Raw genomic sequence first — 20973 nt, 5'->3', positions numbered from 1 at the left:
TGCTAAACTATAATGTGACCATCTGGACACTGAGGTAAAGGCTGCAGAGTGGGGCTCAGCACTTAGGACAAGCTTCATGACAAGCTTCATGCTTCCAAAGGACCTGAGTTTGATTCCTAGCACAACCGCTTGGTTCGAGTTTCAAGGGATCTTATGTCCCAAGCCTCTTCAGGCAACCACCCTATCCCCATATATTAACATTTTTTAAAAAACACTCTCTCTTAATGCACTCAGGCAGGGTGGTGCGTGCCTTTAATCCCAGCCCTTGGAAGACAGAGACAGAGGCAGGTGGATTCCTGAGTTCAAGCCCAGTCTGGTCTACAGTCTGTGCTGAGTCTCACGTAGGAGCGTAGGAGCGTAGGAGCAGTGATCACACCATACTCCCAAGTCATCTAACACACCCAGGAGCACAATGGTGGCTGATCGGGAACTGGAGAAACACTGAAAACACTCTTCTCTGAGAAGACCTTAATGGCTGGAATGAGCTTTTGTGCTTCAAAAAGCCAACAAAAGTCAAATGCTCTGAAGATTCTCAAAGTCAAAGTGTGGGGGGAAAAAAAAAGACATACTTCAAAGAACTTCTGAATGACGTAATTTCCAAACACATCCACCATAAGTTGGTACGCAGCCTGCAGGATTTCGTTGAAGACAAGCTGGCGCTCAGCTGCTGTGGCTCGCTCTAGTTTCAGCTGAATGAATCTGGAGAACAGAGTGAAGGGGCAATGAAACCACACAGAGAGACTTGCAATGTGAGGGCATCACTTGATAGACAAGTTCTGCAACATTTGGACCATGAGCCCAATAAATGCACTGGGTTTTGTTTTGTTTGCCTGTTTTTTAAGGGTCTCACTACGTAGACCAGGCTGGCCTCAAACATAAGATCATCCTGCCTCTGCCTCCCCAAGTGCTGAGATAGCAGTCCCTCATCAGAATCCATCCTGACCCCATTCTATAACCCACACTGGTAAAGAGAGTCATTCATTATCTTCTGAATTGCCCCCCCTGCTTGACTCCTTCAGGAAAATCCTTGCTGTCTCCACTGTCCTCCACTCCTCAGGGAAGGCAGCTAAGAGAAGCACCAAAGCAGGGAAACCATTAGGAGTTTCCCTGAATACAGACAGGAAGAACCACAACAGAGATTGATTGGATGGAGGGTGAGTGGCACTGTCTCACCTCGCTGGGTCTCTAGGCCCAGTGCAACCCTCTGGGCAGCTGCTGGTGCAGTAGGAATGAGAGCAAGTGCTAGACCTGCTGTGCTCCTGGGAACTGAGGACCCACACTGTCTCCTCCACAAGAGGCCTTATAGTGCTGACCTATGCACAGGGCTTCCTGGGAAGGTTAATTCTTCATGCATAGAGATGGGTGTAATTAGTGTACAATAAAATGTCTGAACTTGTAACAATCCCCCTGCCTCTGTCTCATGGATACTGGGATTATAGGTTATGTGCAACCATAGCCAGAGGCAGACAACAGCATTTTAAGATTCTTGTGGAGCAGAAACACACAGAGTACTTGCTCATAAAAGTAAAAAAGTTGCTCAAAGACAACCATGGTCCAGACCACTAAGATGTTTTAAACGTGTGGCCATCTAAAGATCTCCATGCCTAAATCCCCTCAGAAACAAACCCTGAGAGACGCAGCAGAGGCATACTGTGAGTCACGTCTCTGTGCTGCGGTGTATTCCTATCTGAGGCATGGAATCCAGGGCACAGACTTTAGTTATTCTGGGGGCCAAAGCCAGGTCCTTACCTAGAACCATGCTGGTCTTGGGAAAATTCCATTATATGCCCGGCAATCTCCCGCAGTTGTAAATTAGGGTACCGGTTGTTTCGAAAGTCTTCCAGAAGTCTGCTCCTGCCAGAGGGCATAACATCAGACATTCCGTATCTCAAACGAGAGGAAGAAAAAAGGGTGCTGCTGGGGCTGAAAAGGCTGGAGGCACTGCTCGCACTGCGGTACTTGGCTTCGGCACCAGGAGCAGCAGAGATGTATCTTCCACTGCCGTTCGTGAGTCCTCCTGTTGGTTACAGAACAAAAAGACCTGAGTCCACACTTAGGGAAGGAGCCTCATCTAGGAGGAAGAAGCACTGCACCACTCCTGCACCTCCACACGCCTCCCCGTCTCTCCTCCTACGGCACTGTGCTAGGATCAGGCAGTTTCCCCACTACCGTGGCTTTCCAAGGCCTACACACCAATCTGAAGGAAACATTTGCACAGAGATTAAGAAAGAAGTATCTATTTTGGTTTTTTGTTTGTTTGTTTGTTTGTTTGTTTGTTTGGGTTTTGTTTTAACCAGTGCTAGCAAAATTGCTATAAGGCTGGAGGTACAGCTTAAAGATGAAGCACTTGCTAACATGTGTCAGGTCCTAGGTTCAATCCCCAATACTACCTAAAAAGGAGAAAACAAAACCAACCAGTAAAAAATGGAGCAATATACTGTGTTTCCTTAATAAATCAAATGAGGCACAGCACCTACAGTAAGGACTCAGAAAACACAAAGCACACAATGAGGCCTCTTCTGAGCTTGTCACTTCAAGCACTATAGGGACTCATTCCATTCCTAAGTCACCTTCCCTCCCAACTGAAGCCCACCCATTAAGATCACTACAAACAGGGGTGTGGATACTGCACTTGCTTGGGAATGTACGAAGAGGGAATAAAATCAGGACATCCTAATGTATGGACAGGAAATTCCTGGAAAGCTTTTTGTGAAGGAATGACTTCAAGGCAGGTGGTAGGCTTGAGGTCCTCATCAACAGGCGACTGTGAACACTCATTCCTGTGAGAGGAAGCTCACGTGGCATAGCACGTCCTGTACTCCGTGTACTGCTCCTGATGGTGACCAGGTTACAAATGTGTGTCCCTACACAACAAGATGGCATCCCAACCAAAAGACTTAACGAAAAGCAGCCCTGGGCTAGGGTGTAGGTCAATGGTAGAGTCTGTGCCTAACATAGGTATGATACTGGGCTCCACCTGGCAAAACCCAGGCACAGACGTGAGTGCGCGCGCGCGCGCACACACACACACACACACACACACACACACACACACACACACGCATGCAGGCACGCAGGCACACACACAGAGGAAAGTAGCATAGTTACATAGATTTACAGATAGATTTTTTTCAATCATTCTTACAATGGTTCACATAGTTCCTGTCGTAGCTTTTGAACTGTTTGGGTTTTTCAAAGACGGGGTTTCTCTGTGTAGCCCTGCTTGTCCTCAAACTCAGAGACGCACTGGCTTCTGACTCCCAGTGCCAGGATTAAAGGTTTGGCTCCGCCATACCTGGCTTGGTGTTTTTGTTTTAATTTTTACTGTATATCAAGAACATAAAATCGTATGGCATTCAGAAGAAAGGCTGCCATGGGGCAGTCTTTCAGTGTGTGCTACTCAAAAGCTCCATCACTAAAGTGCACCCCAGCACAGGAATGTTTTTCTCCAATCACTGTAAACAAACCGACCTAAAACAGCCTAAGTATTAAGAAACACATCAACTCCAAATCCATGGACAACTGCCTACTTCCATCTCTCCGTGCTCTGAACAGAACTTGCCTCAGCATTTAATGGCAAGTACAAATAGAGACCTAGCTTGGCTTTTTTCACAAATTCCAGGACCCAACTTCCAAAGTAAAGGTCTCCCTCTGAGTGACAGAATGGCAACACTAACAGCTCAGCATTACACTGTGGAGAGCAGTGTGTGAACATCTAAGCTACTTCTTCACAGGTGCTGCCTATCGGTCATGGGTACATGTTCGTAACAGGAAACTAGAACTAGGAGGGAAAAGAACCAGGCATCCAAAAATGCAAGGCATAGTCCTAACAGCCAGAACAAAAGTCAGGCCCTTGGCCCAAAGCGCCATGTGCCTTATGTTGAGGCTCAGTTACGTCAACCGTTTTCGTTCTTTGGGGTACTGCTAAGTCTCACATGTCACAGTACTCCGGAACACAAGTGGATTTGTTCAAGAAGACAAGAGCAGCCTAAGGACACTCTCTACGACAGTAAGAAACCTTGCTCTTCTGACTGGAGAGAGGACAAAGAAACAGTCACAAGGTCGGTGAAGCAGCAGGCACTACAGATGCGGTGCTCATAACAAACATACAAGGAGGACCAGCACAAACACACATGGCTTCTGAAGTCACGCCAGGCACTGTGCTAGCAGGTCACTGAAAAAGGCAGAAGATACGTGGAAAAGAAGCCAGGCCTTGGGCAACTAAGTCAATAATGGAACAAACTAACCCTCAACACTACCCTACACTTCTCAATTTCCAGTTATGCACTAATAAATTCAGTGCTGTTGAAGCTAACATTAACTAGACTTTGTTATTGTGGCCAAAATTATACTAATACATACTTCAAAGGGCTAGAAGGAACGATAGCGAATATGCCCATAAGTTATATATTTACACATTTATGCTCAAGTTTTGACATACTGACTCTTTTATTACTGAAAAAAAGTATACACAAATCTCTGAGAGAAACACAACTCACAGATGTACCCTGCAGAGGTCAAGTAGGATTTATCTATGCATTAACCTAAGACAGCAAGTTTTGTTTAAGATTAAAGTTCTCTGGTCCTTTCTGAAAAAACCGTCTAACAAACAGATTTTCAGTATTTACTGACCAAATGGCTCTTGGATTAGGAATGTGAGAAGTAGCAGTTAACAATCCAGTTCCTAGCAGTCAGTCTACCTGCAAGTACCAGGCAACCGAAAGCCTTTTATGAAAGAGACAATTAACATGGGCTTTTAAAAGCTGGCTGAACTTTCCCATATTCTGTAGTGTTTGGACAGTGTCTTAAAGCACCATTCCACAGAAATTAAGGGATTACATAGTCTACTTATATTATGTCATAGCTATTTAAAGGCTGAGTTCCTGGCATCGTCATCACACACACACACACACACACACACACACACACACACACACACACACACACACACACACCACCACCACCACCACCCACCCACCACCTCCCCCCTCCCCAGTCTCTCTCTCCACTGTATTGAGGAATGAAGCTCCGACATTCACGTTAGGTTAAAAACTCAACCACTGGCTACATCCTCACCTCCAACATTTAATAGAGGCTGCAATGCTCACTGATGCCTTAACACATCATGTTAGTCCTAAACTAAAGAAAGCTTAGTACATTAAAAATGTATCCAGGCAGTGAGACTCATAGATGACAGGGCCCAGGGAGAGACTCCTGCTTCTGTGTTGCTTTTGACCAACCTGGATAAGGTTCAGGCAGAAAAGACTTCTATGTGATAAAGAAAAAAGGAAACGGTCTCCAAGTGTGGCTCTCAATCCCTGCAGCACTAGTGAGGCTCAGGCAGCGATCTGAGTTTGAGGCCAGTCTGGCCTACAAAGAAAGACCCTGTCTCAAGAAGAAAACAAAACCCCTAAATGGTAGGTAGTAGAACTTTTTCACCTTGAACAGAGTACAAGAGGACTTGGGTGTGCTTCAACTGTGGAGGTGGGAACAGGCACAACGTACCCAAGTTCCACAAGCCTGCCTGAGGACTGTAAACTGTATATAAGCCCAAGCAAATTCGCTCAGCAAGTTCTGATTCTCAAGAGCTAAGGTACAACCTAGGGGTTGCAGAAAACCATGTGCACTGAGAAACAAACCAGGGAACAGGAACGTAATGGGTCACAGACGTTGCATGGATAAGCAGGACAGACAGAACTAACACCAGACTTCTAGAACATCCACAACAGAGTAGACAGCACTCCTCACAGCTTTCCTGAGAGAGATCCTTGAAGCTTAAGTGTGCAATCACAGACTCCATCTTCTAATCCACATGTGCACTGAGAGGGGCTCCATGACAACAGCTCGACTATGTGGAAGAACTGCTTGCTTACCTCAGCCTTGCTTAGACTCACATTTTGTATGTTTTTCCCAAGCTTGTGTGTGTGTGTGTGTGTGTGTGTGTGTTTTGCATTATATATATATGTATATATATATATATATGTATACACACACACACACACACACACACACACACACACACACACAATGCGAGGAAGAGACTGGAGGAAGGGTGATGTCAGTGGAGGTCTATAAAGACAACTAACTCCCTCAAGTTAGTATCACCTTTATGTGGGTCCTGGGCAACCAACTGAGGTCACCAGGCTTACATGGCAAGAGTTGTACCAGCTGAGGTACGGAACCAGCCCTAACTGTATTATAAATGAAGATGAAATGGACAAATCTGGAGAGCCCAATCTCCATTACCAAACTGACTTAAGAGACACAAAACCTGCCAGTTGGCAGCGTCACATGCAAGCCTAGTCTATATGGTGAGTTCCAGGAAAGCCAGAGTAAGACTCTATCTCAGAAAAATAAAACAAAAACCAGTAGTAACAACGAAAATGACGACAAGTGTTGGTGAATTAAAGCACACCATTAATCCGACTGGGAGCAAGACAAGTGGATCTCTTTATTTCAAGGCCAGTATTATCAATACGGACAGAGCTACATAGAGAAACCCTGCCTTGAAAAACAAAAGAGGAAAAGGGGAGAGGGGACGACAGACTGAAAAAACCTAAAGCCAAGGATAAAACACCAGACATAAGAAAAGTAACTAAAACCTTGCAAATGGTTTTAACTGGTGAATTTGCAAACAAATAAAGGAAAAACAATCCCTGTACTATAGGATTTCCAGAAACTACCAGAGACATAGGTCAGGTCAATACCAACCTGACAACAGGTATTACACAGAATACCTGCACTTTACTAATACAGACGTATAACAAAATCTTCACAAAATGAGTCCTACCATGATCAACAAAGACAGAAAGTACTTGACAATATCAAAATCCATCTTAAAAAAAGAAAGAAAGAAAGAGAGAGAGAGAGAGAGAGAGAGAAAAAAAGAAAGAAAGAAAGAAAGAAAGAAAGAAAGAAAGAAAGAAAGAAAGAAAGAAATCATACTAACTTGTGATCTTGTGATAGTGGCAAGTTTTCTCATCTTCATAAAGGTCCATCACAATGACCAACTGCCAACAAACCTCAGGGCAATGAACAAACATTATCCCCAGGACCTGGATACAGCCAAAATAATACGCTCCTCTCTGTTCTGTTATCTAGAAATCCTAGAGATTTACCTAAAACCTAAGACCATTTTCTGGATAAGATGTCTTGGTTAGGGTTTTACTGCTGTGAACAGGCACCATGACCAAGGAAACTCTTATAGGGACATTTATTTGGGAGCTGGCATAAAGATTCAGAGACACTTTTAATAATAAGATGGCACAAAACAGACCAAAGAGACTGTTCAATGGGTAAAACTGTTTGTCACCAAGGCTAGTGACATGAGTTCAGTTCCCAGAAAGCACATGATGGAGGGAGAGAACAGACTCCTGTAAGCTGTTTTCTGTCTTTTGTATGCTCACTGGGGGATGCAGGTACACCCTTGTAACTTTAATTTTTTTTTTACACCTTAATTTTAATGATGATTCTTAAACGCTTTAATCTCCCTTTTAGCCCACCGTCCACCAAAGGTAGTAGGAAAGATAGGATACGGAGGAAGTAGACCAACAGGAGGGACCCAGGACGAGGCCAGGAAAAGTTCTAGGCTGTGCCTCTTTTAGGGAAGCAGAGATCAGGGAAGAGGAAAGACCCACAAGCATTGCACAGCTGGCTCTCTAAGCAAGCCAAGCTCAGCCTCCATCACAGTCAGCCGAGTCCTATTTATACCCTCCATCATCACCTGTCCTCCAAGGGTCTTGCCTCATCACGTGTCTTCCCCACAGCACATGCATCTGTCTCAGTTGACATCACTCTGCCAATCAACCCAAAACTGCAGCACACCACCAGAGGTTTTTGGGTGCGTTTCTCTCTATGGAGTCCTGAGAAATGTAGCTCAACTACGCAGTGTAAAACAGACCAATACATTTGTGTTGTTAGCAAAGAATCCTGTTTCATGTGTCCTTCCACGTGTCTGCTTTAGCAGACATCCTTTCACCTGTTTCTGCTTCACAAAAACATTCCTTCATGTAATTGCCCTACAAAACACCATCTGACACAACTGACTTTCCAAAGAAACCACAAGTTTCCACTTCTATGTACACGAGTACAGGGGCCCATGAAGGACAGGGGCACCCAATCTCCCTAGGGCTGAAGTTATAGGGAGTTGTGAGCCCTCTGACATTGGTGCTGGGAATCCAAGTCAGGTACTCTGCAAGCTTACTATGTGCTCTGAACTCCTGAGCCAGCTCTCCAGCCTTTGCTGGTGTCTGAATACACCAAAAAGTGTTGAATTATACACTTTAAATAAATGAATTAAGAATGATATGAGGCCAGCTAGATGAAGACTCCTCCAAGTTGTCTTCTGACCTCTGAGGATGCACTCTGGCCACCCCCTCAATAAGTACAATAAAAATGATATGTAAGTGAGGTGCAGTGGTATACATCTCTGATCCTAGTTCTTGGAAGGGTGAGGCAGGAGGATTACAAATTGGGAGACCAGACCAGCCAGGGATATAAAAAGAGAAAGTGCCTCTAAAACAAAACCAGGAATTCAAGGCCAGCCAGGGCAGTGTGAGGTCTTTTAAGAACTCACGTGGCTTCACCCACAGTGATAATATAATACACCTACTCCAACAAGGCCAAACCTTCTAATAGTGCCCTGGGCCAAGCATACACAAACCATCACTATCGGTATACAAAAACTCAGTATTATTTCAGCAACAAAATGAACAACCCTAAACCAGAACAAAATCCCACTCACAGTAGCACGTAAACCACACTGAAAACTACAAAACTTTGCTGGGAAAAAAAGGGGGGGAGGAACAAACTAGACAGTTACATGTCAGGATGAACCCTAAACCCACGAGATGAAAACATTAGTTCAAAATGAACACATTATGTTTAGGAGTAAGAACTGTAAGATTTGGGAATAAAGCACTTGCTAACTCTCCCAAAGGACAAATTTGGTTCCCAGCACTCAGCTCACAGCTGGAGCTCCACAGGGCCAAGGACTCTGGAATCTGCACCTGCCTGCCTCAAATGCACAGACCTATATTCAGACACATGTAACTTAAAATTACAAAAATGCATCTTAGAAGAAAAAATAACATCAAAATAAACAGTAAAAAAAAAGTAAAACTTTAGAAGATACGAAAATATTTCCTACAAAACCAAGACTTCAATGAAATAAACTTAATCAAATTCAAACTTGACATACTTTAAAGACACCGATTTTAAAATAAAAGAAGCAAATGATGAGAACATAAAGATTTCTTTCTTATAGCTCAAATAACCAAAGTTTTAAATGAGCAAAACACATAAGAAATTTTAAAGATAACTAAAGGCACATAAAACAATGTTCTAAAGCCAGGGCACATAAAACTAGTACCTGGGAGGATGAAGCAGGAGGATTACAAAATTTGAAAGCAGCGTAGACTAGATAATACTTCGTCAACCCTCTCCCAAAATGCTTTGAGTTAGAAGTGAAATGGAAAATAAAAGCATAATGAGATACCATTCCTTGTCCACTGAAAGAGCTCTATCAAAACAAAGGCAAGCAGATCTGTGAGTTCCAGGCCAGGCAGAACTACATAGCCAGACCCTATCTTAAAAATAAAAGGCAGATCATATAGCTAACACAAGTACGCCTACAGAAACACTTCCATTAAGATGTTCGTAGCTGAATGCCCCACAGTGGAGGCGCACGGCCTTTAATCCCAGCACTCAGGAGGCAGAGGTAGGCGAATCTCTGCCTTCAAGCCCAGTCTGGACTACAGAGAGTTCCATGGCCACTCAGAGACACTGCTGGGGTTTGGGGAGGTTCACAGCTGTAATTATAACAAGTAACAGCCAAAGCAGAAACAAAAGCCCCTGAGATCTGAGTGGACAGACAAAAGGTAATGGGCTCACAAAAATTGTTCAATAAGAAGGAACTACCTACTGGCATATAATGCATCATAGACAAATATCAAGAAAAAATAAAATGCAAACTAAATACATCATTAACTGCAGTTTCAAATGAAGTGCAGAAGGGTATGAGAGGTTGTAAATATTATAAAAGATTTACCGTGAAAGCCACAGAAGTTACAGCAATAAAATTTATTCAACAGACTACATCAAACAAGGTAAATTTTACAGTAAGAACTAGAAGTTGGTCTTTAATTTAGAATGAAACAAATGGGAATGAAAAGTCACTTGAGAGGGGTTGGGGATTGGGGATTTAGCTCAGTGGTAGAGGGCTTGCCTAGCAAGCACAAGGCCCTGGGTTCGGTCCCCAGCGGGGGGGGGGGGGGGGGGGGGGTGTCACTTGAGGGTTCTTAGGCACATAGAAGTAATTATTAAGCAGATCAATTGCTTTCTTAGAATCCTCTAATGCATGTTGACTGCTGGGTCTCACTGCATCAGCATTTTCAGATCCAGTGTGCACACCGGGAGCCACTGCATGTAGTTCAGGAGTTAAACTCTAGGACATAGAATCTGTCTGGTTACCACCTGTATTTTGTAACTAGTTTAATTAGAATATAGCTAGGCTGGAGAGATGACTCAGCAGATAAAGAACACTGAATGCTCTTCCAGAGGCTCCAGGATAGATTCCCAGGACCCACATGGTGACTCACAACTGTCCCTACCTCCAGTTGCAGGGGATCAGTTCCTCTCTTTTAGTCTCTTTGGACACTGGAAACATATATGGTACACATGCATGCAAGTAAAACACCCAAACACATTTTTAAAAAAATTTTTTAAAAAGTAAATAAAAACAATGACAAAAACAGCCAACAACAGCAACAACACAAATGATTCAGCAAAACATAGACTTAGTTACAATGTGCTGGCTCAAAAGATATACTGGCACATCACATAAAAAGGTTATATATTGGAATTTAGAATTTTAAAAACTGTTGTTCAAATCTGATACATACAAGTGAGGCAAAATATTCAAGCTCTGAGAAGGCTCTCTACATGTGAAACAAAGTGCTACCCCCCACCCTTGTACTTCCCAGACGCACAGGAAGTGAGAGTCTTAATGCAAGGAGGGTAGCGCAGGACAGTGTTTGTTCAGTCCTCTGCTCTGAGCCTATGGCCCTCTTGGTCCTATATTGCAGCCAGGCTTTCTGCTGCTAGGAAACACTGCCATAACATGCCCCATCCACTCATCTATCCATTGTGGACAGCCAATAAGAATGTCCAAGTTTTCTCCACTTCAGAAAATACATGTGTGCATGCACACACATGCCCATGCACACACACTGCATGCATCACTTGCCTTCAAACTCGTTCTAAAATAACTATTTATTACAGACTTTACCAAACTTTTCTTGGTTTGCATAAATGTCTCTCCAAATGAGATCATGCTATTCACTTTTATTCAGTCATCACTGCCAAGTCCCTGAAGCCACATTTAAACATGTTAGGCAATGGCAGAATCTTCTAGCAAGTGCATTCTTGCTGGTTTGTTCAGTACACTCCCATTTAAAGCCACCACCACAAAATAACAACACTCTCACCTCACCATTTGCTCTCCACTTCTCTAATTCAACTTTCCCCATCTGGGAAGTAAATTGGCACCTTGAAATCCATACCAGAGAGACAACGAGAGGGAGGAGGGGTGCACCTCATTTCTAGATAAGAACTCTGCACCCCTGCCCAGTGCTACAACTTAATTTCCTACTATTCTTTAAAGCCTGCTATTTGGAACCTTCTCATCTAATTATTTACAGGCTATAAAGGTTTGGATTTTTTAAAGTATTTATTAATACTTTAAAATCTGGCCAAAAAATTCAATAAAATGCTTTGTGAAGCTACTAACTTCTATCCAAGGGGTGAGGGGGGGATGAGGGGGAGAAAGCCTACAAAGAGCCTTAGCAGATCAATTACTGCTGTCATCACAAGAGCTACACTAGCAACTATTCTTCTTTCTGTGTCCTCCTACCTCCCTGTAATGACTTTTACTGTGTTTGCCCAAGAGTAAATGCTCACACTGAGGATGGAGTGAATACACAGGGTGTATCCAGATGCTTAGCAATCCCCAACTGCTACAAAGCTAGAGGTACAACCTGAGCAACTGGAGGACTTTATCAAAGGCATAGAACACCAGGACACTTCTAGAATAAAGGGACTGTCCTTTGCTTATGCAAAGTACTTGAAATGTCATCAGTGGCAAGAGACTTCTAGCGTTCAAGGTGGTGTTAGAGTAATGGTTCTTACCCAGGTTTAAGCTTGAAGAGGATCCATGTGAAGAGAGGGAAGGAGGTGGTGTCTGTGAATGTCCTGGTCCCTGACTAGGGAGAGGCATGCCCACGGGTCCAGGAGAGGAGGAAAAGCTAAGGCTGTTATAAAAACTGTGTCCAATGGGGGCCAAGCTGCTCGATGTCCTCTTATAAAGGTCACTGCTGCCAGTCAGGGAGTCACGGCGGGAGCCACTGCCAGTGTTGGAGTTTGCAACTAAAATGGAATTAAAACAATGCAGATAAGAACAGGCCTGTTCTTTGAAGAACAAGCCCACTGGCCTGTTCCTAACACTTTGAACCAGACTCCTTACCACCGCAAATGTGTCAGCAGAGACAGCCTAACTGTTAATGTAGCAGTTCTAGGGGCAGCTAAAGTCATAAAGAGGACATGGCTTGGGTTAACAGAGCTATTATTCCAGCCATCACACAAATATGGCAAATTTACCTTTCCTTAGTGTCACAGACAGAATGGGATGGGGGCAGGTTAAAAAGCTATGATGGCCACATGAGCTACGGGAAAGTGAAAGGAAATGACCTAAAAGGAATGCCTTTCATCAGCTGAAAGGTTCTAGCAGAAAAATGGAACACAGGGGAAAAAAAAAAAAAAGATGTGTAAGCGGGGCCCTGCCCGCTCCACGGGACTTTCTAATGCAGGCCTGTCTGTCATCTTCGGGAGCTACAGCTAGCCTACAGCTCTGATTAGTGCACCTTCTCTCAGACACGCCGTTCTGTTCTGAAATCACACTGCTGATAACCACTCCATGTATCCCATTGTCCACAGACTACATTCTTCTCCCATCGAAACAAATATTTTGGTCTAGCATCCTTCCTCCCAATGTTCCACAGCATCTCCCTTACCGCTGTTCAAAACATGGATAAAATGCCTGTTTAAAATGGTCCAGCCAAGCCCAGGGCACAGGTTTGAATGTGGAGCGCCCAGCCTTCGACCTTCTTGTGAGTCCTTTTCCCTCAGCCTAACATCTACATTGCTAGAGTCCCCTCCACAACTCCCTAATGCTTGAAGAACATCTCTCTTTAGTTTTCAACGCCTGAAACAAACTGACAAAGTGAAACTAAAATAAGTAGCAACACAAGCACGGACCGAAAGAGGCCCTGGCTGCATACCTTGACGTCTATAGTCCAACATCTCAAAGGTTGGGTGGGCTGGCTAGACTGCCAGGGACTTAGTCCACATCTGCCTGTGGTATCTGTGCAGGGTGTCATGCATTGTCAGGGTTCCAGAAAGATTATAAAACTCATTCAAATTTGTTTTAACAGCTTCTCAGCCTAATTTGTACCTGCTGTTCCAAACCCTCCAAGGGCCGATCCTAGGGTGGCACCAAGGGAACTGCTGCTTCCGAATCCCAAGGACGTGTTGGCAGGCTGGGCGGAGCCCTGAGAGAAGAGGGAGCTGCTCTGGGAGTTACTGCTCAGAGAGTTGTTGCCATAGAAAGAGCTGGAAGCCAGATTGTTACTGGGCTGCTGCTGGGGCTGGGGCTGGGGCTGCTGGGTGCCTAAAGGTCGAAATGGTCCATTTGTAGTTCCTGCAAGACCACCGGCTGCTCCATTTGCTGAAGCTGCAGCCGCTGCAACAGCTGTGAGGAAGAAAGCACAGCATTAGGCTAAGAAAGGTGCCAGCCACAGACCTATGTATTATATCCACTTAAAACAATACTTCTAGTGCTACAGAATCCTTCCAAGGCTGACACAAACCTTATAAAGAACTGTACACATCCATCTTTGATGCCTTCATCTGCAATTTTTACTGTCTATTTGTATTATGGGCTTGAAATAAAAATTCCACACAACAATCTCTCTAGGCTAGACGCGGATTTAAAGTGGCTCCAGTTTAAAAGTGGCTCAAGCATTACATGGACCCATTAAATACATCAACTTCCTGAAAATCCCAAATTCTACACCTACTCCCACCTGAGACTTTCCATGAAATGATCTTGTCCATCTATTTAAGTCCTTCAGTCATGCACTTAACCTCCTTTTAAGACACAGATCTTTCCATAATAGCCCTCTGTTCTCCCACCCTCCCATGCATCTATTTACTCAGGAACAGGATCCTGTAACCCTGACTGGCATGGAATATGAACAAGAGATCCACCTACCTCTGCCTCCCAAGAACTGGAATACGAAGTGTATGCAAACGCAAGCAGCTGACTCTCATTTTTTAAAAAAACTCATGTATCAAGCTTTAAAAACCAAATTCTCCGCACTGTCAATAAATGCACTGCTATGTTGGTCCTATAGGTACCCAGTTTTACTCCGGCCCTAAGCTAAAGCAATTCCTAGCAACGGGGGGTGGGGGGTGGGGTGTATGTTGTTCAGTCTTTGAATGTTAGCTGTTGTGCCACTGCCTGTGCATCTAACCAGGTGCCACACAATCACCAATAGAATCTGAATCTACCAAACTGCCTTGTAGCTTCTAATTCTCTTTGAAATATTACAGGGTGAAAAAAATAGAGATTACCAATGAAGGAACACTAGAGCCCATCTGAAGACTATCACTATCAGCCAACCCTTCCCCTTTAGCTCCCTCAACCCTTAGTCGTCCAAAACGAAGCTCACCTGCTTGTGCAGCTGAGGAGCTAATGATGACTGGGGCTGGAGCAACAAGCCGAACTGGAGCTCCGAGGCCATTTCTTGCCCCTGCATTCACCACAAGGGCACCAGTTTGGTCATAGTAAGCAGCAGGTGCCAAGACTGGATAACCTGGGGAGAGTAAGCAGCACAAGTAGAAACCATGTCAGTTAGTCTCCGCTACATTAGGTGGAAATTCATCAAACAAATGATGTGTGAGCGTTAAACCACGGGGTCATTCTAAGTGACATGATGAAACTTCACAGTACTCCAGTCCCACCTCCCTACAAATGCAACCTGCCCATCAGTGACAGTAGCCTAGATTACCAGACTGTCTTACCAGTGTAGCTGCTGTAGCACTTGAGCCTGAGGCTTCTAATGTGCCACAACAGAATCTCCGTATTCCAGTTACTAAAGTCTACAGTAGCTCTTAGCTGAGGTGATGGTTTGGATAAGAATGGTCTCCATAGGCTAATATAGTTGAATACCTGGTCCCCAGAACTGTTCGGAAAAGACTACAAAGCTTGGCCTCGGTGGTGTCACAGGAGGCTGACTTTGTGGTTTCAAAAGCTCACACCATTTCCAGTTAGCCCTCTCTGCCTCGGGCTTAAAGAGACAGGAAGCACTCAGCTACTGTCCCAGCACCATGCCTGCTGCCATGTTCTCTGCCATTACCACGTAGACTCTGACACTATAATATCGTAGGCCCCAAATAAACCATCTCTTCTGGAAGTTGCTTTAGTTATGGTGCTTTCTCAGAAACAGGAAAGTAACTTTTAAGACAGATCTCAGTCTCCTACCAGGCATTGAATTCATATTGTTTACACAGTACAAACAAGATTCAGTACTAACCAGTGTGAGTCATCACACACATGGGTCTTTCGACCCACAGTAATCAAAGGAGCTTCTGAATTACAGGAGACATCGGGTACCAACATATCATAGAGACAGATCCCGTTTTGGGATTCTGTGGACCTAGATAAACATCCTGGTTCTGTCACTCACACAGCTGAAACTCCCCGAATCTGAGCACTCACTGCCTTGGGAATAGTAAAGGAGAGACGGATGTGAAGGGTCTCACAGCACTTGATGGACAGAAGCACTCTCTTCTGCAGGTCAATTTAGGACTGAAAATACCGTTCCATCAAAGTGCTAGCCAAGACCAATTATGTCTTTACTAAACAAGGAACAGAAGTCTGAGTACAACCACCACAGTATTTCCATAGACCACAGAAAATGCAGGTTACATACCCCACAAGATAGTAAGAAGAGCTAGTTTAGGTTCAACTGACAAAATTATTCACTGCTACTAAGAATCTCCAGGTCTCAGGAAGAACTGTGTGCGCATGCACAGGAGACCTAGCACCACACAGAGATAATACACAAGGCAAGCTGAGGCTTCTCACTTTATATAAATGGCTACACTAGGACGGGAAAGTGTCACAAAATCAAGGACCTGTTTCAATTAAGCACATGACATCAATCTATGTCCAATGCATGCCACGGTAAGGCAGTGAAGAGACCAACAGGCACTGGTGACACATGGATTATTCCCCCTTTTTGGTTTTTCAACAACTCAGTGAGTAGCCAAACAACACTTAGAAATCCCACAAACACAGACAGTGCCTATCTAAGAGAACAGCAGGGATTCTCTCTTAGTCAAGCAGCTCACACACAGGCATTCAGACCATGGTGAAAACAGATGAAAGCTGTGTCCACTTAAGTCCTGAGGCAAAAGAGATCAACAAAGCAAAGCTCACCTTCTCACACGTATGGACACACACATCCGTCATGTGTTCAGATAACCATGATGACCAACGACTGGCTCAGAAAACAGCGCCTCATCAATGGCCTCTGGTCTAAGTGAGGGCAAGTATGGATCATCCCTGCCAGTCCCCAGTCCTAGGCCACAAACACTCCCTGAATTCATACTTTCTTGGCCTCACAAAGTATTAGGAACATGAGTGGGACTCTTACCTGGCATACCTGCAGCCAATCCTTGTCCAAAGGCAAGAGCAGAGTTCACTGCTGCAGCTGCTACAAGGGGATCTGTTTGTTGTCCCTGCTGGTTCTGATTTGGGGTCAAAGGACGCTGGCTAGCTCCTCCACGAAGAACCTGGGAGTAGGAAACAGAAATGCTATCTCACAGGACACACCACATGCTCTACTAGAGTCAGACAGCAAAAGTAAAATAGTCCTTTATTCCCCCTTTTTGGTTTTTCAACTAAGGCAGGGTTTTCTGTGCAGCCCTGGCTGTGCTGGAACTCACTCTGTAGACCTCAAACTCAGAGATTCACCTGTCTCTGCTTCCTGAGTGCTGGGATAAAAGAAATGTGCCACCACTGCACGGAATAAAATGTTTACTATAATGATTTCATCACACTGTGTGGCTACTAGGGTAAAATTTCATTCTAGAATACTCTTGTTGTAAGTGCAACCTTTAGAAACAGTAGATAATACCAGACAGGATGGTGCACACCTTTAATCCCTGCACTAAGGAGGCAGAGGCACACAGAGAAACCCTGTCAGAAAGAAAGAAAGAGGAGGAAGGAGGAGGGAGGAGGGAGAGAGGACAAGAGAAAAGACTGGAACACAGTGATACTCGTTACTCAATAGTTTTAACTCTTACCATAGAGCAAACAGTGAAAATATAACTATAAATGAGACAGGCAAAGCAGGTGCACTCTAGTCAACAGGGCTGGAGAGACAGCTTAGAGTAACAGTGAGAACTCGCAGCACCCACGTGCACTCGCGACTGCCTGCAACTCCAGTTCCAATAGAGTCAATGCCCTCTTCTGGCCTTGGAGATACCAGGGGAAACGTGCATACAAACATGCAGGCAAAACACTCTTGAATACAGAACAAGAGTAAGAGGAAGGAAGGAAGGAAGGAAGGAAGGAAGGAAGGAAGGAAGGAAGGAAGGAAGGAAGGAAGGAAGGAAGGAAGGAAGCAGTGCAATGTCAGAGTTCTGTCACATGAGTGAAAAAGAAGACTAAAAAGGACTAGGAGAGATCAGCGCAGACAGGGAGCAGTGTCAACACCGAGTAGAAGTATCTGTACGCACTCCACAGCCATCTCCAAACTCAGGGCAATTCTGAACTGTTTACCATCCTACCTCCACTAGGCATGCCGCCATGTTCGGTTGTGCTCACATGGTGCTAGGGGATGGAACCCAGGGCTTCATGCACGCTAGGAAAACACTGATCCAATACCAACTGAGCCAACTCCCAAACCAAAGCACAAAATTCTTAACCACAACATTTTCTTTTTTCTCTTGTATGGCGCTTTAAGTGAAAATGGGCACACAGCTTCATGTTTGACTACTGTCTCCACATGATTAAAAAAAAAAAAAATGTTTAAGAAGAATTAAGGTCTTGTTGGAGGAAGTAGGTCAGTAGGGTGAGCTTGGAGTTTCCCGGTTTGCTCTTTGCTTCCCACTTGTGGTTTGAGAAGTGGGCTAACACTTCTCTCCCCAACCCCTCTCTCAGCTGTTGTTACCATCTTCCCTCAGCCATCAGAAACACTAACCCTTTGGAACCTAAGTCCTCTTAAATCGTCTGTGTGTCTGTGTGTGTGTGTGTCTGTGTGTGTGTGTGTGTCTGTGTGTGTGTGTGTGTGTGTGAGAGAGAGAGAAAGAGAGAGAGAGAGAGAGAGAGAGAGAGAGAGAACAGAGACAGAGACAGAGACAGAGACAGAGACAGAGACAGAGATGCAGTTAGTCTGTGTAGCCCTGGCTGTCCTGGAACCCCTCTGACATTCTGGCAGGGCATGGTGACTCCAGAACTCAGGAAGCAGGGAAGACAGCTCTCTTAGGTTCAGAAAACGGGGGCTGGAGAGATGGCTCAGCGGTTAAGAGCACTGACTGCTCTTCCAGAGGTCCTGAGTTCAATTCCCAGTAACCACCCATCTGCAATGGGATTTAATGCCCTCTTCTGGTGTGTCTGAAGACAGCTACAGTGTACTTATAGCATAAAAGAATAAATAAATTAAAAAAAAAAAAAAGAAAAAGTTCAGAAAACGGCCTGGTCTACACAGTGAATTCCAGGATAGCCAGGGCTACATAGCATGTAAACCAGAACTCAATGCCCAGCACTGACGTTAACAAGAACTTATCCCAGTGTCAGAGAAGGAACAAGAAGATTCCTGGCTCATTGGCTGGATAGTCCAACCTAACTGGTGCATGCCAGGTATGGGTGAAAGATATTCATCTCAATAAAAAAGGTGGCTGGCTCCTGAAGAATGGCACCAGAGGCTAATAACCTCTGACCCACCCAACAACAATAATGTATATATCAGCTAAATGAGCACTGAAGTATGTGGACATCAAGCACAGGCACTCCGCACTTTATGATTAAGAGCAACATCATCTGTGACAGACAGAGACAGAGACAGACACACACACACACACACACACACACACACTCGCTCTCTCTCAGAGGTACCCTGTGTTTTATGAAGACATTAACATCAGCTGTGAGTCATTTGCACACAGATGCACTCACTGGTCTGTCTGTCAGTAACACACACCACACGCCTGCCTCACAGGAGTGACTTTACCTGCTGCTGTCCCTGCTGGGCCTGTGGGGCACTCTGCTGAGTAGCTGAATTTGTTGCTGCTGCAGCTGCAGCAGCTTGTTGCTGGAAAAGACTAGCAGGATAGACACCCCATGGCGTGACTCCATAATATTGGTGAGGGACCACAGCTGGGCCTGAAAGGAACCAGAAAAGGGTAAGAAGTTTAAAAAGCATGACCTTAAGATTATTCAGATCTTGAAAAGTGAGATCCAAAAAAATATTAAAGAACACAAAGACTTGTGCTAGCTAGTATTTATGAGAGGAGGGAGGGACTGAGGTTGACTGTATGATCCTTGTGGCAGGGTCTTCTGAAGCCAGGCTGCACTGTGGCCAGACAGGTATGGGTACAGTGATTAGGCTACTAAAGAGAAGCTGGGAAGGGAACTGAAGGAATGGGGCTTAAAAACAGGAGGAGCTGCCTGAGACAAAGATTTGTTTGTCAGATGAGGTCATGCTATGCAGCCCAGTTTGGCTTCAAACTAGACCTGCTCCTTCCTTAGCCTCCCAAGTGCTGGACTATAGACATGAAACAGCATACCCAGCTGAAGTTATGTTTACCCCATGAGAAAGAAAAGATACATGACAGACATCAGACAAAGTTTGCTGTGAAAGAGAAATACACGGAAGATACATGAGCTTAAACAGAAAGGAAAAGAACAAACTCCAGCTGTGTTCAGCCTTCACTAACGCCAGATGCAATCTATGACCCTTCTGATAACCGTACCTCCACATACAATTTCAAAAACCTTTGACTATTTTTTCTATGTTTAAAGTCTCAAAGCTATTCAACACAACAAGCACATACTCACACAGTTACATCCAGCCTCACATTTCAAGCTGACTGTTATTGACAAAAGCACAATGCACCTTACTCTTGACTCACCACAGAGTCACCGGCCCCAGCACAGAAACTCAACACTCTCTCCAAGCCAACTGTCCCCTTCACTGGTGATAAGTGAGCTCCAAAGTCTGCCACACAAGTCAGAGAAGCAGATCTGAACGGAATAAGGTAGCTCAGAGAGCAGCCGGTGGGGCCAAAGTCTAGGTCAAAATTCTATGCTGCAGTTGGTACCAAAAAAGAAAAAAGATGTGAATTCACCCTGAAGACAGTGACAAGGCTCTAAGAGTAAATAGTTTGTGTATATTTTACATAATTAAAAGAACTTACATAGAAGGAAAACATAAAGTGTTCAAAGACAACTCCTGGAATCTGGTGAGACACGCCTCTTGCTCAGTCTCACAGGCTAAGCACATACGTGCGTGCAGCATGACAAGCAGTGAACAGCCTTGCATTTTAGTATAGTTGTGCTGGTAGAGGAGCTGCAAGGTTCTAAACCACAAGCAAGTTTGACTGCATCACGGCCTAATGTTTGCCTCCAGAACTTCTAGCTGGGTGCTGTTTGACACCTATGGCTTACCATGACCAAGAACGCCCACTGTGTTGTTGAGGAAATGCGTTACCACACGGACCATTTTCTCACAGCGAGCGTGTGTACGCATTAAAGTGCCTTGTTGGCTTTTCAGAACCTAAACAAGTAAAGAAAATGACAGTCTCCAAACTCACCTGACAAGCTATTAAGATAAAGAAAGCCACAAGGGG

At 44.5% G+C, this 20973-nt stretch overlaps 1 protein-coding gene and 1 non-coding gene across 51 annotated transcripts in view; both read right to left on the bottom strand.

Annotated features, from left to right (window-relative positions):
• Positions 1-20973, bottom strand: part of Pum1 (pumilio RNA-binding family member 1) — a 117757-nt gene that overhangs the window by 17987 nt on the left and 78797 nt on the right. For 41 of the 50 annotated variants that reach the window (XM_006239029.4, XM_039110364.2, XM_006239031.4 and 38 more), the window contains 7 exons: positions 19356-19507; positions 16776-16914; positions 14787-14930; positions 13508-13804; positions 12187-12423; positions 1750-2017; positions 570-699 (listed from right to left, as the gene is read on the bottom strand). In XM_006239029.4, coding sequence (XP_006239091.1) covers positions 570-699; positions 1750-2017; positions 12187-12423; positions 13508-13804; positions 14787-14930; positions 16776-16914; positions 19356-19507 — 1367 coding nt within the window. The remainder of the gene's footprint in view (positions 1-569; positions 700-1749; positions 2018-12186; positions 12424-13507; positions 13805-14786; positions 14931-16775; positions 16915-19355; positions 19508-20973) is intronic. The other 9 variants (XM_006239035.4, XM_006239036.4, XM_063288036.1 and 6 more) reach the window with 1 other exon arrangement.
• On the bottom strand, positions 16619-16692 carry LOC120103260 (small nucleolar RNA SNORD103/SNORD85). Its single transcript, XR_005505340.1, has one exon. It is a non-coding gene; the product is annotated as a small nucleolar RNA SNORD103/SNORD85 (small nucleolar RNA).

The sequence above is a fragment of the Rattus norvegicus genome, chromosome 5 (assembly GCF_036323735.1).
Source record: "Rattus norvegicus strain BN/NHsdMcwi chromosome 5, GRCr8, whole genome shotgun sequence".
NCBI classification, from domain to species: domain Eukaryota; kingdom Metazoa; phylum Chordata; class Mammalia; order Rodentia; family Muridae; genus Rattus; species Rattus norvegicus.
This window is presented reverse-complemented; position numbering and strand designations above follow the sequence as displayed.